The sequence below is a fragment of the Colias eurytheme genome, chromosome 22 (genome assembly GCF_061535395.1).
Source record: "Colias eurytheme isolate Ceu_HAF_F1 chromosome 22, ilColEury1 Martin Lab GWU primary, whole genome shotgun sequence".
NCBI classification, from domain to species: domain Eukaryota; kingdom Metazoa; phylum Arthropoda; class Insecta; order Lepidoptera; family Pieridae; genus Colias; species Colias eurytheme.
In genome coordinates this window covers 2,726,597-2,744,546 of record NC_143001.1, presented here as the reverse complement: position 1 = coordinate 2,744,546, position 17,950 = coordinate 2,726,597, and the positions used below count along the sequence as shown (strand labels likewise).

At 35.6% G+C, this 17,950-nt stretch overlaps 2 protein-coding genes across 2 annotated transcripts; one reads left to right on the top strand and one right to left on the bottom strand.

Annotated features, from left to right (window-relative positions):
• Positions 1-1,821: 1,821 nt before the first annotated feature.
• Positions 1,822-10,006, bottom strand: LOC149898590 (uncharacterized). The gene is made up of 13 exons (XM_090114835.1): positions 9,999-10,006; positions 9,340-9,487; positions 8,670-8,873; positions 8,245-8,431; positions 7,798-7,940; positions 7,402-7,493; positions 6,488-6,598; positions 5,937-6,033; positions 5,352-5,538; positions 4,568-4,660; positions 3,479-3,591; positions 2,935-3,028; positions 1,822-2,132 (listed from the first exon to the last, which is right to left on the bottom strand). Exons 1-13 carry the CDS (start codon positions 10,004-10,006, stop codon positions 2,050-2,052), a joined length of 1,560 nt encoding a protein of 519 aa, XP_089970961.1. The 3' UTR covers positions 1,822-2,049.
• Positions 10,007-13,575: 3,569 nt separating this feature from the next.
• On the top strand, positions 13,576-17,470 carry LOC149898589 (uridine phosphorylase 1-like). Its single transcript, XM_090114967.1, has 7 exons — positions 13,576-13,688; positions 14,161-14,284; positions 14,534-14,683; positions 15,303-15,488; positions 16,004-16,139; positions 16,515-16,708; positions 17,172-17,470. Exons 1-7 carry the CDS (start codon positions 13,582-13,584, stop codon positions 17,259-17,261), a joined length of 987 nt encoding a protein of 328 aa, XP_089971093.1. The 5' UTR covers positions 13,576-13,581; the 3' UTR covers positions 17,262-17,470.
• Positions 17,471-17,950: the final 480 nt, after the last annotated feature.

Sequence of the window (17,950 nt, the reverse complement as noted above, 5' to 3'; positions counted from 1 at the left end):
CAAGCTTGTATTTAGATTAATTGCGTGCCATACCGGACCGTAAAAAATCGGAATGCCGGACCGTAAAATTCCTTGTAGTGGACAAACGCCCTAAAGCGCGTCACACACGGTGAAGATGCTATAATATTTTATCCTATAATATGGTATCCGGTATCAGCGTTCTGACCATCATTTTTCTTTTTGTCATTGCGTACTAAGACCCCTGTAGAACCGCCATCCTGTTTATAAATGACCCACAATATTTCGGGTCATTTGTAACAGGATGGCGGTACAGTGCGGTGCAGAAAGATACTGTTATACAGGGTTACTTGTAAAACACCAGCAACCTCGCAGGACAAGATAGCTAACATCATAAGTAACAACATTTGTTCTACGACTTTTGGCATAACGCAATAAATTATTTTTAAATGATTTTTTAAACTTTTATTGTACTCTCCTTACATTTGTAAGTCTATGTTCTATTAATTATCGGATGGACGACGCGACGCCCCCTTCCCCCTCTCATTCGCTTTTTGTTTACGTAATTTTTGGGAGGCGTAGAGTTTATAATATTCAGACGGAAAATTAAATGAATATTTATTTTTGTATGAAAATAAAATCTAACAAATTATCAAAAGTCGTAGAACAAATGTTGTTACTTATGATGTTAGCTATCTTGTCCTGCGAGGTTGCCGGTGTTTTACAAGTAACCCTGTATAAAATATTACAGTATCTTATGATAAAATATTATAGTATCTTCACCGTATGTGACGCGCTTTAGATGGTATAATTAGTACCAAAATTAAGATTACAGTTTTAAATACTTCTCAGCGATATGTGTATTTATATAACTAGCCACTATGGACTATAATAATTAATAAGTATGTATGAAGCAAAAAAATTTGTGTTATTTGTTGAAAAAATAAAGATTTTCAAACCACTAAACTTGCGTTTCATTAAATAAAACAAAAGACATAATAGACCGGGAGATACTGACACAAAATTTCGAGTCATTTGTAACAGGATGGCGGTTCTACAGGGGTCTTAGTACGCAATGACAAAAAGAAAAACGATGGCGTGAACTCTGGTACCGGCGGCTTAGTCGCGTGGGCGTTAGTCGAACTCGTCGGAAAATAGCGAAAGTCAAACGATTTGTAACAGTATGGCACTTATTTTTCCTGTAAGTTTGAGGATCAAAAAATATAAATACAAAATTTCAAAGATCTATGTGTTGGAAATCTTCACTTATATAAATTAATAATAAATTAAGTTTTCAAGTATGACAGCACTTTTTCCCCCTACTAGAAGTATGGCAAATATAATAATGGTCACATTTTATCAAATACTCTCCAAAAATCCAAATGCAATACTGGTACAAAAAGTTTGGCGAAATAAAAATTTTTTGCAGATTTTCGGCGGTATGGCGACCATTTGGAATCGTCCGAAAAGTATGGCATGGCGATTTTCGTAAATGGCTGCACGACGATAGTTACCTGTGCAAAAGTTAGCCTGGTACAAATGGTTGAATGATTGTTTTATTTAAATCAACACATTCGCATCGGTATGGCGGGCTGTAAGTCACACCGGAAAAGTATGGCATGACACTACCGCCTACTACTTTTTTATGGGCTATCGGTAAATTCTAAAATTTTTGTGTTACAAATCGTTTGACTTTCGCTATTTTTCCGACGAGTTCGACAAACGCCCACGCGACTAAGCCACCGGTACCAGCGTTCACACCATCATTTTTCTTTTTGTCATTGCGTACTAAGACCCCTGTAGAACCGCCATCCTTGTTACAAATGACTCGAAATTTTGTGTCAGTATCTCCCGGTCTATAAGTAATAACCACTTTATTAAATACTGTTATCAACAAAAGTATAATCACTAAGATGGTAAATCTAGGTACACTATCATACATAGTCAAAACCTTTATCAAAAAATCTCATCCTTTCAGTTCACTCGAAAAATAATTTATAAAAATTCGAAAAACATTTCAAATACAATTTACGCCACGACACAAAACGCGCCATCTTGTTTACGTCGTTACGTCACAACATAAAATGGCCGCTAGCTGCAACATTCGGCTCTTGGGAAATTGCAAGCGCAAGGGTCTGTCGCTATGCATTCAGCTGGGCACATACAGTCACAGGCTGAAATCAAAGAAAAGTAAACTTTTAGAGCGAGCGCGCACGAGCAACTTTGTCTCCGCAACTATTTTGTCTCTCCCATCAATTTGTATGGGGAGTTGCGTCGCTACGTGCGCGCACTTTCATACTAGCCCATAGGTGGGAGAGACAAAATAGTTGCGGAGACAAAGTTGCTCGTGCGCGCACTGTCTTAATATCGTTTACTTCAAAATTAAAAATCATAATTTGCAATATCACGAAGCAGCAGTTGAATGGATATAGAATTTAGATGATATTATTATATTGAACTAGAGGTCCGCCCCGGCTTTGCCCGTGGTACATATTTCGCAATAAAAGGTAGCCTATGTCCTTTCTCGGGTATCAAAATATCTCCATACCAAATTTCATGCAAATTGGTTCAGTAGTTTAGGCATGATTGAGTAACAGACAGACAGACAGAGTTACTTTCGCATTTATAATATTAGTATGTATGGATTTAGTTTGTCAGAATAGCTTTTAAATAATTATACTGGTACTATACTATACTATTGGCACAGACTAATAATAATATACTACGTATACAACTATTGGTAACTATATATTTACATTATAAAGCATGTTTACCTAGTTAAATAATAGTATATTATTATGAATAAATTTCGTTTAAAATCCGTTAGTAGTCTTTAATTTCTAAATGGCATAATACTGGCATTTTTATGCCAGTATTACCTTCAAACACAAGAAAACACTATGATTACCTACTGTTTTTTACATGTAAAGAAGTATAGTATAGAAGTATGTGTTTAAAATTAATAAAATAACTTACGTTTGCAATCACCATACGAGCAGGGGTCGATGTATTCCGTGCAGTCCTCGCCGGGTGGCAGGAACGACGACCGGTATATTGTTGTACCCTCCAGCTGAGTAATAAAGAAGCTTTTTTAATAAATTATGTACCTAGAGGTAGAGCAAGAGTATTCATTCGTGCTCTTTTAGTGTAAAGGAAAATTCGTATTCAGTGTTGTTCAGTATTAGAACACTGCATAGAATCTTTTCGAACGCATTATGAACAACGCCAGTTTACACTAAAATAATTAGACATAGTGGGGTTAGAATGAGCATTCGCTCGTTTGATGTAAATGCACCTTTAAAACGTAAGATGTATGTAGATTGTAGGTATGTTGTATGTATGATTTTGCGTAAATGTACTCATCTAATGTAAGCTGTATGTAGGTTAGTACGTAGATTTGTACGTTTGTATACACTTATACAGTCTGTAAGTAATATGTATACTTAATGTATGATTTTGCGTAAATGTGTCCATCTAAAATGCATGCATATATATGTATGTACGTTTGTTTATGTCTTACCTTTTGACACGGCTTCTGATACTGCCCCTTGCAGGCCCAGGGCGGCCGCTGCGGCGCCGGCGCGCACACGGGCTGGTACGACATCTTCTGTGTCGTGCTGCTCTCCATTTTAGCTAGAATAAATAATACAAATTTCAAATATCCATCACAGTGTACGGAAAATTGTATAAATAAAGATACATAGCAATAAAAAAGTCTATTTCTCTGTCCCTATATCCCTATATATATATGCTCTTTAAAAACGATCACGCAACGAATTTTGCGTTTTTTTTTTAATAGATAGAACGATTCATGAGGATAGTTTTATTACTTAAGTATATCATTTATTTAAATATAGAAAGCTAGTAATTAATAATAATATAGTTTAAAGATAAACTTAAAAACAAGTTGTCTGTGTGAGAATAGAATTAATTCTGTCCATTTAAACTGGGTGTAAATCGAGTATTTTTATTGCCTCATAATTCTCCACGTTTTGTTGGAAATTTTCTTGCAATGGTAACACGATCTCATCATGTAATCATGTAGTAAGTACATAATTATTATCTAATCTGTGTTAGTGTGCATGTGCAACGTAATCGCATATTTAGCGTACATGCACATTGACCTTATTTCTACGGTCATGTTTCTAAACATGGCTTTGGAATAATCGAATTCCAATGTCACAGCACGATACCGACGCGACAAAATTTTCGCTCTATATAATATTATTTTTCATCATTGTTAATAAAATTTATAGTCATATTTTTTGACTCATTCTAGACACAATTACAGACTACACAATAATTGTTCTAATTCGAGTAGACCATCAAATCTAAGCTCAACTAAATAAGTAGGTAGTTACTTAAGTAAGTAAATTTTGACTCTATCTATTATTATTTTTATTCAATCGTTTATTTTCTTATGTCTATCATACTAATACTACAATTATATTATCTGTGCTAATTCTTTAAATGATGATGGATGTATGGATGTTTGTTACAGTTTCACGAAAAATCTACTGATCGGATCTGGATGAAACTTTATACGAATATAGTTTATACATCGGAATAACACGTGAGCGATAAAAACATAATTTTTTTTAGTACTAACCACTTGGCTTTTCATATCCTCTGTTGGGTGCGTATGAAGTCGGTATAGGCACTTTCCCTGGGTCCAGGAAGGACATACGATTCACAGTGCGATCTAGTGACAGAATAATTAATACCTAATTTTAATAAAAATAAAAAATAAAGCACAAACTGAGAAATTTTAAAGAATCGAAACAATTGGATCACGAGGCGGGATTCAAACCCGCGTCTTTTTGCCATATCTACCCGGTAAGCGCTTACCCTCTCAGACATGATCCCGTCGGAGCAATGGGATTTTTTCTACTCTTTTTATAGTCGTCCCTCAGACACATAAAATGTGAACGATTAAACAAGCATCTCAACCAATATGACATATTACCTATATCAATGATTACAATATATAGTATACTAGCGGTCCGCCCCGGCTTCGCCCGTGGTACATATGAAAAATAGATGTTGGCCGATTCTCAGACTTACCCGATATGCACAGAAAATTTCATGAGAATCGGTCCACCCGTTTCGGAGGAGTATGCAGACTAACATTGTGACACGAGAATTTTATATTATATAAGATAAGATATAGAAAGCGGTCTTTGTTAAATTCAATATTTAGTAATTCTTTAAAATTTCACATTTGAATGCGCTAGGTACAAAAGTTCGACGACACGTCATCCGCCAACGCACACTTGGCCAGCGTTAGCGATTATGGCCTGTACACTTTCATAGGAGGCCCGTGACCCAGCAGTGGATACATAATATATCCTGATGATGATAATAATGAACGCTACAAAACCAAAAGCACAAACTTTCAAAAGGCTGTTCCACACAGTGGAACTTGTGCGCCGGTTTGAAAGACTCCCGTGGCACCGCCGCCTTCGGCACATAGTCGTGCCGCTGCGTGGTGAGGTTCTGCATCGGGCCCTGCCCCCACATGTCGTGGTGGCACGGACGGATCGGCTGCGTCACGCATACCGGGTTCGGCAGGAAGGAAAGCTGGAATGAGAGCAAGAAGAAAATAAAAAGCACTGTGTAAAGCACACGTGTCTGAAGTGAAACTTCTTTGGCAAGATTCAAAGATACCAAAATCATCGCCTTGATCACTTGCTCAGTGAAACGTCTTTAGGCGCGTTGAGAGTAAAATTTCAAGGTCGCGTCATGGCAATACCGTCACGTCGTGAGAATGGCGACGATTTTGTTATCATTGAATTTTGCCAAGGAAGTTTAACATCTGACACGTGTTCTCGGCACACACGCTCTTTTTAATTAATTTATTTATTTATAACACTTGCACAAACTAAATTATGACCAAAATAACATAATATTATTATATATTTGAATAGTAACATTTTATATATTTTAGTATATGATATGAATAAAAATGTCCCGCCCACCTTATGAACAGTGTCTCCATCCATCAAAGCGGTGGATGGCACCAGGTTGGGTACCGGCTTGACCGGTTGCGGTATAGGTGCAGTTGCTGGCAGATAACTGAAATATATAGGTTAATCAGTTATCAGGTATTGAGGAATTATGTAGTTAAGTTAAACTACAGAATATATTATAATAGTACTACGTAAGGTTCACTCCCTAACAAAAGTCAACTTTAGGCATAAATAATAGCCTATTCTTGAAAGCCGCACTTTGCTTGCAAGGGAGAGCTCAGGGTTGGTACTCGCCGCCGATTTTCTTTGTTATATTTTAATAGAGAATTATCACAATAATGTATGTATGTTTCATAGCAATAATAATGATCTTTAGAAAAATATCACTAAGCTTACCTGTTTTGAACATTTACAATCGAATTATTAAGACACTTCGTGGTTTCTTCCTTACCTAGATATATATTTTTATCCCACCTTTTCATAATGAATCGCGTTTTAAATCCATTCAAAATCATATATTTCATCCTAAAAATGTTCATACAATTTTCACCCCTATTTACCTGTTCTTGTATATGGTTTGCGTTTCAAATCGCTTGGACGCCGTGACGGGATTCGTACAACTATTTGGTAGAATGGCGCAGCGGCGGCAATCACTGGCTGGGTTTAGGAAGCTGAAATAAACAATCAAATTTACTTTGAGTTATAATCTCTATCTCTGTATTATACATAAAAATGAATCCCTATTTCCCTTGGTCACGGCATCACGCGTGAACGGCTAGACCGATTTCGATAATTCTTATTTTGGTGTGTTCGTTATTGTGAGGAGAAGAGTCTTATAAAGGTTGAGAAGCAGTGATAAATATTTATACTTAAGACAAATATCCTTGCACTAGAATGCCCTTATTTTTTGGGTCATAAGATAATAAATTACAGTTATCAAAACTACAGCTGTAAAGCTATTCCGTTGTAATAGATAAATGATTGTTTGATTGTTATAATGGTATTATTCTATTCGTTGTCTGTTGCTGGGGCCATATTATCACCTGTTATTTCCAGACTGTTTACGCCGTGAATTGACCTGACTGAAAATAAGAGGTCATTATACGGCCCCAGGTTTTGTCCTAATCATTGTTTCCGCATAGGTACCTACAACTACAAGAGACATTTCATAGGTCTTAGGTAATAGATTTAAAATTGCATAATGGAAATATTATGAAATAAATAAATAGGCTTTAATTTGATATTTAGTTTTCATCATTTATTTCATTCTTTATGATATCTATTTACCAACTAGCTTTTCGCCCGCAGCTTCGCCCGCGTAGGCAAAGGAAACCCCGCATAGTTCCCGTTCTCGTTGGATTTTCGGCATAAAAGCTATCCTATGAGTTAATCCAAGTTCAAAGAACCCAGCAGTTACGCTGCGATATTTTACCAGCTGATAATATGAATAAATATGAATACATATTATACTTACCTCATGCTGTATGTAGTATTGTCTTCTATTTTCTGGCACGGTTTCTGATACTGCCCCTTACAGGCCCATGGTAGAGGCTCTTTCGGCATCAGCTTGAAACAACAACGTATTAGTTAATATAAAGAGTAGAAAAAATTCGATTCGTCTTTTGCCAATCCGGGGTGACGCGACGCCTTGACCAACTCGGCCACCCGCGATCCCGCCAGAGCAACCGAATTTATTCTTCTTTCAGTTTTACCTGTCCTAATATGAAACATTATTTCAATAATTTCAATATTGTAACGATCCCGATGGAACGTTGTTTTGTTGAATTTGATATTTTGGTTTTATGGCATTCAAATGCTTTATAAATATAATTTTTAAAGAGTTGCGGATTGGCAGAAGACGCGGGTCTACCTGATTTGGCATAAAGCTGAGCTTGTGCGTTGTACTCGACTCCATTTTGGCCGCTGGCTTTTCGTAACAACGCTCTGGTGCGTACGATTTGACTGGTTCCATCTTATCCGGAGGTAAATAGGATAGCTTGTTAACTGTGCGATCTGGAAATATATTTGATCAGTATTTCTTTAGAGGAAGAAGACATATTTAAAAGTGCCCGTTTATTGCTGGCTAACGCCTGAGCTAACGCAGACTAACATACTCATAAATAATGCAGTATTATAACTGGTGTAGTTAAGACAATGAGAAATAATGCCTACAAAAGATGGCCTATACCACATTTCGATACCATAATCGTCGCCTTACTCCATGACGTAACGGTATTGCGATGACGTGACCTTGAAATTTTACTCTCAACGCGCCTAAAGAAGTTTCACTTCAAAAATAGTAACTGAATGCCCTCACTTTCAAAGGGCTGGTCCACACAGTGAAACTTCGCTGGAGGCTTGCAGCTCTCTCTGAGCACACAGGGCTTCGGCACATAGTCGTGCCGCTGCGTGGTGAGGTTCTGCATCGGGCCCTGCCCCCACATGTCGTGGTGGCACGGACGGATCGGCTGCGTCACGCATACCGGGTTCGGCAGGAAAGATAGCTAAAAAAAATATGCTAAATTGTAAATTTTGCAAAGCGAAAATAATTTTAAACGCGATTTATTCATCATAATATTATAATCCCGACCTTTAGCACATTTTGCAGCTAGCGTGGTCACGGGAAGACGTGCGAAAAATAGACACTTAAAACAAGACAATGTAAAAGACTTATGTCCAGATAAACTTCTGAAGCAATTTTGAAATTACTGATGATGATGATGATGATGATGATGATGATACCTTTTGAACAGTACACGATTCCATTGGCTCACAGCTTGGCACCAAATTGGGTTCTGGTTTCTTCGCTTCTCCACGAAGATTCTTACATCCATCAACCGGTAGATACGACATATTGTATGTAGTGCAGTTCTCTACTCGAGCCGTAGGCTTCATGTAACATCGTCGAGGAGCATACGAATCGGGGATTCTCGGTTGCTTGTAGCACTGTAATTATTATAATGGTAAATTTTGGGTGTTTATCCACGAGAGATGTGCTATGCTACGTTGCTGTGGATTCGTTTGTTATCCACCAATCATATACATTAATGCACATAGTGAAGCACTGGTGCAAAACTGTCTCATCTAATATACATCTAATATACAATGTATATGTTTTTTTATATGGAAGAATACGTCCTATGAATACAGCTCAGGCACAGGCTTTGGATGCGAGCTATGGATGTGTGCTCGGTGCTACGTACAGAGCAGATCGATACATCACATAGCTCGATCCGTCGTCCTCGTACACTTTGCGCCACCGCACCTTCATAGCACATCTTAATCAATCACAAAGTTTCATAGCCTTTATACACAGACGTTTCGGAGGAATATGGTAACTAACATTGTGACACACATAGAGAAGACACGAGGCTTATGACCTTCTAAGTGGAGGGATAAAGAAAATGTTTACCGGTTTAACAATCGGTGGTTTGCCGCAACAGCACGAGCGGCACATGCAGCTGAGCTCTTGCTTGCCGTCCAAGGGCTTCCCATCGCGAGGGCCGGACTTGATGCCAGCAGTGGGCGCGCAGGGCGCTGCGGCAGGGCAGGGCACACACCTATACACATAGATAAGTTAGAACCTGGTCTTATTTATTGAAGTGAAAGTTCTTTAAGCCCGTTGAGCGTAAAATTACAAGGTCGCGCCATGGCAATACCGTTATGTCATGGAGTAAGGCGACGATTTTGGTATTTTTGATTAGTTTTTACACGTGTGTTCGGCACACAAGCTCTTTTTTTTAAACGCCAACACAGGGTGGTCGCGCCTCCTGGATTATTGTCTAGAGACAATATTTACTTTAATTCGCATTCAATATTTGTAGCGATATTTATTTTCATAACTAATTGGTGTCTCTACATCTACCCTACATACATTAAAAAGTAAGTTTGACCCAGAAGTGTCTAATTATTTTCAGGCCAATGCAAATGTTCGAATTCAAATCGGTGCTGGGTTTAGCCGTGAAGGTGTAACAGACAGACAGACACATACCTACAGATTTTGGCATTTATACCATATTGAGTATACTGTATAGATAGTATTATATTATCAATGTAAAATTTCACACTTACTCGGGCATGATTTATGTTGGTAGAAATATATCTAAAGATAAAAATAATCTAAAAACTAAATATAATAATAAACTGAAAGGAATTTAAAAACGCATCTCCATCTAAAAATGTTATATAAAACTGTCAGAAATGATAGACTCAGTAATTTTTTTCAGTCATGGCATTCCTTATTTAAAATTTACGTGCAAAGAGTCAAAACTGTACCTACATTGAATATTTTTGTAAAATAATGGTCTAAGATCCGAATATAGGTCGACCTGCACCGACGTGATAATAGAATGAGACCAATTTTATAATAAATGTAGTCTATTAAAAATCTATTAAAGATGGGTTGACTGAAAAAATCCTGGACAGAATATTTTTAGTTAATTATTAAAAAAAATCTTTTTACACTCTTTTTATTTTTTTTATGCAGTGTTGAGACAATAAACAGTTTTGTTATAAAACAGCGCTCATGCTGATATATTTTTTTTTCTATCATCCCATCAAGTGAAAGTAACTGGTACGGAGTACGGACATGCCTGTTTATACTGCCAACCTAGCAGTTTGTCCAGGTAAATATTAGAAAACACTATGACTGCACATTCTGTCGGTTTCATACTTCAAGTCTATTATATTTTTTTTTATTATCTTGATAAGTACTGCAATTAATTAAAAAAACTTTTTTTAAAAATTAATAAAAATGTCCTGTCCAGGATTTTTTCAGTCAACCCATCTTTAATAGATTTTTTAATAGACTACATTTTATTATAAAATTGGTCTCATTCTATTATCACGCCGGTGCAGGTCGACCTATATTCGGATCTTAGACCATAATACTTGGGGCGTGATTTACAGTCGAGTTTGAAGCCAAAAAAATAGCTTTTAGAATTTTTGTCTGTGTGTCATGGATTTAATTCAAATTTGGTATGTTATCTAACTAGGATAGATTTATCCCGGAAATCCCACAAGAAGACATGTAGCTACTAACCCATTTCCTATAAATCTCTACAAAGCGTCGAGTCTTTTGGTACCTAATATTCGATTTAACGATCTCGCTAAGATAATACAAGATAAATCCTACTAATATTATAAATGCGAAAGTTTGTGAGGATGCTGGATGGATGTGTATGTGTATGTTTGTTACACTTTCACGCAAATACTACTGAATCGATTACTATGAAATTTAGCACACATATAGAATATGGTAACTTAGATTAACACGTAGGATAGGTTTTATCCCGGAAATCACACGGGAACGGGAACTATGCGGGTTTTTCTTTGAAAACGCGGGCGAAGCCGCAGGCGGAAAGCTAGTTAAACATAATAATTGGGCATTTTTATTTTTTTCACCAGGTTATTATCAAAAACAAATTAATTTAGTTAATTACTTGTTATTGTAATTTTGATATTAAAAATGTGTATGTGTATTTTCATATTTCAAGATATATATAAGAATATTACGTGATTTGGTAATTTTTGACCGTCGATAGAAAAAAAAGGCTACAAAAATGATATTTTCAATATCGGTTAGTTACATATTTTTCCTTTGGGGTCTAATTTTAATGCGATATAGCAACACTCAAAGAATTTGTCTCGTAAACGACCAACATATTGTATGACTGACTCATTAACGACGCGACTGCAACATAATAATATTATTAGTTGTTCTGTGGACAGCACCACACCCACTAGTCATATCTAATCAAAGTTTATCTTATTTCATAATTTTATTAGATAATTTTATTATAATATAATATCTGCGTGTACTTTAATTTATTTTAGTGTCATTTATTCTTAGTGTTCTTGTGTTCTTAGTTCATGTGAGTACACATTTTTAATAATTAATTTATATAATAAAAATGAATAGCCAAATGTGCTGCTAAGCGAGAAAACTCAAGAACGGCTGAACCGATTTCGTTAATTTTTTTTTAATATTCTTTGAAGTAATAGGATGGTTATGGAGAGAAAATGTAAATATGTAACACGGGCGAAGCCCGCTAGTAATTTAATAAATGTGCTTATTAAATCGTGTCGAGATGTTTGAAGTTAAACTCTATCTATTATTATGAAATTATGTCCGTATCGGGTAGGTCTGAATCGGACAATTTGCTTCGCCGTAGTCGGATAATAATCATTAAGAATCAAGATTCATGTTTATTGGAGCACCATAATTAAGTTATTGTAAGTAATCGGGAACTCAAACAAATTTGTTTGTACGGGAGCCTAGGAGCGCGAGTCTGATTCGCACATTGCCGCTTTTTTTTTTGTTACAGTAGGAAACGCTATAAAGTCTGCTTTCTGAATCGGGGATAAATGGTAAAACTATGTTATGACGATTCAAAAGAACTTCCAGCGGAAGTCTAATTGAATAAATAAATCATTAAATGTTTGTTATAGGTACAACATAGGTACTTAATAAAAAAAGGTTTTTCTGGAGCCCTCGGTGCGCGAGTCTGACTGGAACTTTTCCAGTTTTTATTGTTATACTTATTTCCCTTTCCAATACCTTTTACTGTAGTTACGTACTATTTTTTCTGTTACCAAAACATATCGGAACTAGTCTACTGTCTAGGTATGCATAATTTAATGTAAAGGTTGGTGGTTAATGAAACACTTAATTCCGATTGTTGACTTTTTTTAGACTGCATTTTATTCAAAGCAATAGAACTATACTAATATACATATTAACACACACATATACATTACATTACAAACTACTTAAATTATTACTATGTAGACATATAGGTACCTACTGTGCATATACAGAGAATGCCAAAGCATTAATAAATTATTGTCTGGTCATCATTATTATTAGACCATCACGATACACCATGACATGGTAGAGTCTATAGAATTACGTAAAAATGTAGGTGAACAATGTAGGTGAGATTTTCTCCACAATAGTCATCATCAGCGGTGTTGTTTTAACCGTTTCCCACTCTGAGAAGATAGTATTTTAACCACAGATTTTAACTGTAAATTTCGCAGATGGCCTGCACGATAAATATTTCTTAATTTCGAGATAGCAACCCCAAAGTGATTTATTAAACGTCAGCACGTGTCAGATATCAGATATGTCAGCAGTCAGTTGACTTGACAAGTGATAACTTCATTTATGAATGACAATTGACAGATAAATATTTAGTTTGGGTTCCCGCCAAATTACAATTTACATTTTACATCCAAACTCAATTTAGATTAGAGATTAGTTGTAGTGATTTCTCCTTTAAATATTTCCTTGGTGATCCAGTTTTTCGTATTCCGGTAGTGGAAACCGGAATCTATATATAAAAATGAATCCCTATTTCCCTTAGGCACGGCATCACGCGTTAATGGCTGGACCGATTTTGATAATGCTTATTTTGATGTATTCATTATTGTCAGGAGAAGGATCTTATAAAATAAAAAGTTGACGGGTTTGACAAATTACACGAAGACAGGACAACATCTGTCGGGTCAGCTATATAGTAATTAAATACATGCCATTTCATAATAAAATATTTTTTTGAACTAATGTTGAAGTTATAAAATTCACGGCTTGTTGCTTGCTGGCGTCACGTATTGTTAACAATATTATGAAGATTTTTTTTTCAGATATAAGATGGAGTGTACATGTGACTATATCCTCAAAACACGGCCTGACTGGGAGGAACATTACGAAAACTGCAAGGTTAAGTGGATTGCTCGTGAAAAGCGAGATTATCCAAAGTAAATTTACTATTTTATTCTATCTTCCTAAACTTTTTGTTTCTTTAATTTGTTATTATCACGTTATTATTGTATATTTCTATCGCCTCCTTCGCAGAACACGCACAGGTAATCTGAAGAGTTTGTTTGAACGCACTAATCTCAGGAACTACTGGTTCGATTTGAAAAATTCTTTCAGTGTTAGATAGCCCATTTATTGAGGAAGGCTATAATATGTACCACGAGCAAAGCCGGGGCGAACCGCTAGTATAATATACTTACACAGAGGATATTTCAGTTTCGCATTCTACTATTCTGCTTCTAGCACTTCACTGACAAATAACTGTTGTTATAAGGAGTAACTTGGGCTATTTATATACCGACATTCCCACAGGAACATTAGGTATTAAAGGATAAACTCATTCATGCGCGTGAGTAAAACCGCGAGGCGCTGCTACTAAAATATATATATAATATATTTTCTTTTGTATAGAAATGATGATGGGACATTGCGACTCAGAAATAAGCATCTATTAAAATTGGAGTATGATGTACTGTACCATTTGGGGTTGGACACAAAGACCCATGATCTGAAAGCAATGTTTGGTGATGTTAAAGTAAGTTATTCTTGTTTCTGTTTCTCATAGAAACCATGTATTATATAGTATATATACTCTTTAGGTTTCGTAAAGTTATTTATGTTTTATGGAGACTTTTAAACAAAATAGTTCCTAAAAAGCAAAAGGTTTAAAAATAAAAAAATGCATTTTGAATAAAAGCCAGCAGGATGGATTATAATTTTTTTATTTTAACAAAGTTTAGACAAACCAGTTATATTTAAGCATAATATAATTAAATTATTTCAGTTTGTATGTATGGGTGGTACGAAATACAGAATGAAGGAAATTGCAAAGCATATGGCTAATATACTAGATATACAGTGTGACTTCAAGAATATTGTTAAACAGGGTCACAGATACGCACTATATAAAGTTGGCCCCGTTTTGTGTCTTAGTGTAAGTAAATGCTATTAATACGCTTATGAAATTTCAGCTGAAATAACATTTTATTTTATTTATAAAAGGCTCATACCTTTTCCATACAGTTTATTATACAGTAACTATAATCATTTTGAATGGAATTCCAGATAACTACAGAAATTATTTTTAAGAGGAAGGTTTCAGTATATAAATTATTAGGTTTTACACGAAGCGGTCGAAGCCGCGGGCGGTGAGCTAGTATAACATAAGGTTGAATTAAGCCAAAACTCGTGTTTATATAAAAAAAAGACGAGTTGCACTCCGGGAGTGCCGGCAGAAGTGAAAACTTGATTATTAACGTTGAGCATGTTTGATATTTTGGAATAGTATCCGTCTTACGCTTTTTCGATCAGGACACGTGACCTGACGCGAGTTTAAGATTTTATACCCATTACAGAAAAAGTGCTCAACGCCACTAAAGAAGTTTTCACTTCAAAAAAAATCATTGAGTCATCAAGATTTGAAAGTGGAAATATACTTAGGTACACCACAAAAACTTATAAATACTGTTTTAAAGAAAATCAACATCTTATTACACATTACATATAATATATGTAAATATATTATACGCACTATATAATAATTATATTTACAGCATGGTATTGGCGTTCCATCTATGACGATAGCTCTAGAGGAGATATTGAAGTTACTACACTATGCCAAAGCTAAAGATCCCATAATATTTCGGCTCGGTACCAGCGGTGGGATCGGAGTGACGCCGGGCGCTGTGGTTATATCGTCGTCTGGTATAAGCGATACTCTGGAAATGTGTTATAAGCTCGTAAGTTAAACATATAAGCTCGTAAGTTAATAAATAATCGTGTATGCCGAGCACACGTGTCAGAAGTGAAACCTCTTTTGCAAGGCCATGACGGTATGGCCATGTCGCGACCTTGAGATCCTACTCTCAACGCGCCTATAGAAGTTTCACTTCAAAATAAAAGAAGAGAGTGTGTGCCGAGCCGAGCACATGTGTCAGAAGTGAAACTTCTTTGGCTTGAGTCAAAGTTACCAAAATCGTCGCTTCACTCCATGACGGTATTGCCATAACACGACCTTGAAATTTTATTCTCAACGCGTCTATAGAAGTCCCACTTCAGAAAAGAGCGTGTCAGAAGTGAAACTTCTTTGGTAAGACACCAAAAGCGTCTCCTTACTCCACGACGTGACGGTATTGCCATGACACGACCATGAAATTTTACTCTCAACGCGCCTAAAAAAGTTTCATTTCAAAAATAGCTAAATTATTTCATTTATAAACATCCAGAAAAAAATTATTATATTATCATTTTTCAGGCAATTTTGGGTGAGGAAAAAAAGTTTCCATGCACTTTTGACAAACGATTGAACCAAGAACTTTTGTCAGTCGCCGTTGACGAAGATTTTGAAACTCATCTGGGAGTTACATTATGTGCAAATGATTTTTACAGAGGTAAGTTTATTTTCTATATTTTACTAGTACATAATTATTATATACTTAAGGTGCGCCCCGACTTTGTACATAATATTGTTATATTGTAGCCTATAATATTCAGGCATGAAAAATCCAACAGTGAAATAATTTTTCAAATCGGTAGTATTTCCGCATTATAAAAAAATAAAGTACATTTTTATTTAATTTTTTGTAAAGTGTGCGAATCGTCGGTCTAACGCTTTCGAGAAAATAATATAATTAATAAATCGCGTTAAAAATCCGTTGAAATCTTCAATTTCTAAATGTATAATACTCGCGTAAAATAAAAAACAAAAAATATTAGTATGTTTTTTGTCTTTGATTTTGGTTAGCAATAGTATAAAATATTTTCAGGTGAAGCGAGAACGGACGGTGCGTTCTGCGACTACACAGAAGCAGACAAACAGAAATACCTGCAGAAATTATTACAATTAGGTGTAAAGAATATGGAGATGGAGGCCACAGCATTCGCACACTTTACCCACGAAGCCGGTGTGCGGGCTGCTGATGTGTGTGTCACGTTACTTGATCGATTGTTGGGGGATCAGGTGTGTATTGAAATATAAAAAAAAAACAACAAAAAAAAGTCATCACAGGGGGGGGGGGGGGGCTCACAGGGGACACAATAGTAATAATAATGCAAAATCTATACCAATAATACAATTTAAGTGTCTATTGTCAGTAAAGACTTCACCGATTTGACGGGACTTTCACCGACAGATAGCTGTTGTAAAATATTTTTTAAATCGATGTTCCCACAGGAACATAGGATTAATGCGATTGCGGCGTGCAGACAAACAGACAAGAATTCTAAAAACTAAATCTTTGGCTTGGTAGACGATAGATGGTAGATCACCAGCCAAGCCCCAAACATTCTTTTCATAAAATATTGAATGTACAGTTTTGATTTTCCTACGATTTTATTATATATGTATAGAACATATTATTATAATCCATAGATTATAAAGAGTTATCTTTTAATTTCTTAATTAATATTTTCCTTTCTTTTAGGTAACACCTGAAAAGGAAGTTTTGACGGAGTGGCAGAAACGTCCTGCGAAAATTATAGGCAATTATATTCTCAAATATTATAATAAATAACCTTTGTTTAACTTGGAAGTGAAATATCTAGATATCTTATATATAAAAATGAATCGCAAAATGTGTTGGTAAGCGCATAACTCGAGAACGGCTGAGCCGATTTCGATAATTCTTTTTTTATTATATTCCTTGAAGTACGAGGATGGTTCTTATGTAGAGAAAACGTAAATATGTACCACGGGCGAAGCCGGGGCGGACCGCTAGTATTTTATATTTATATTTTTATAGTGACATTATCTATTATGCAATAAAGAATGTGTTTTATTTTAAATATATATTTGTTTTATTTTTTAATCAATAACATATCTTTTTGAAATATCATGTCTAATAATTTGGTCTGTCGGTATCGCGATTTTTTATCAGAGCAATAAATTTGGATTAAGATATCAAACGTAAAACAAATATAACTATCATTGTGATAATATCTATACCGACATTATCTATAATATAAAAATGAATCGCAAAATGTGTTGGTAAGCGCATAACTCGAGAACGGCTAAACCGATTTCGATAATTCTTTTTTTATTATATTCCTGGAAGTACGAGGATGGTTTTTATGTAGAGAAAACGTAAATATGTACCACGGGCGAAGCCGGGGCGGACCGCTAGTAATCTTATATATAAAAATGAATCGCAAAATGTGTTGGTAAGCGCATAACTCGAGAACGGCTGAACCGATTTCGATCATT

What these genes read in the sequence shown, in the direction of transcription:
- LOC149898590 (XM_090114835.1), bottom strand. An exon ending in TGTGGAACAGCCTTTTGAAA is followed by an intron (nt 4,661 to 5,351) that starts GTTTGTGCTTTT and finishes TTCTGTCACTAG; the next exon opens with ATCGCACTGTGAATCGTATG. An exon ending in ATCAGAAGCCGTGTCAAAAG is followed by an intron (nt 3,029 to 3,478) that starts GTAAGACATAAA and finishes TTTATTACTCAG; the next exon opens with CTGGAGGGTACAACAATATA.
- LOC149898589 (XM_090114967.1), top strand. Translation starts at nt 13,582, where the DNA reads ATGGAGTGTACATGTGACTATATCCTCAAAACACGGCCTGACTGGGAG. An exon ending in CAATGTTTGGTGATGTTAAA is followed by an intron (nt 14,285 to 14,533) that starts GTAAGTTATTCT and finishes AAATTATTTCAG; the next exon opens with TTTGTATGTATGGGTGGTAC. An exon ending in TGCAAATGATTTTTACAGAG is followed by an intron (nt 16,140 to 16,514) that starts GTAAGTTTATTT and finishes AAATATTTTCAG; the next exon opens with GTGAAGCGAGAACGGACGGT.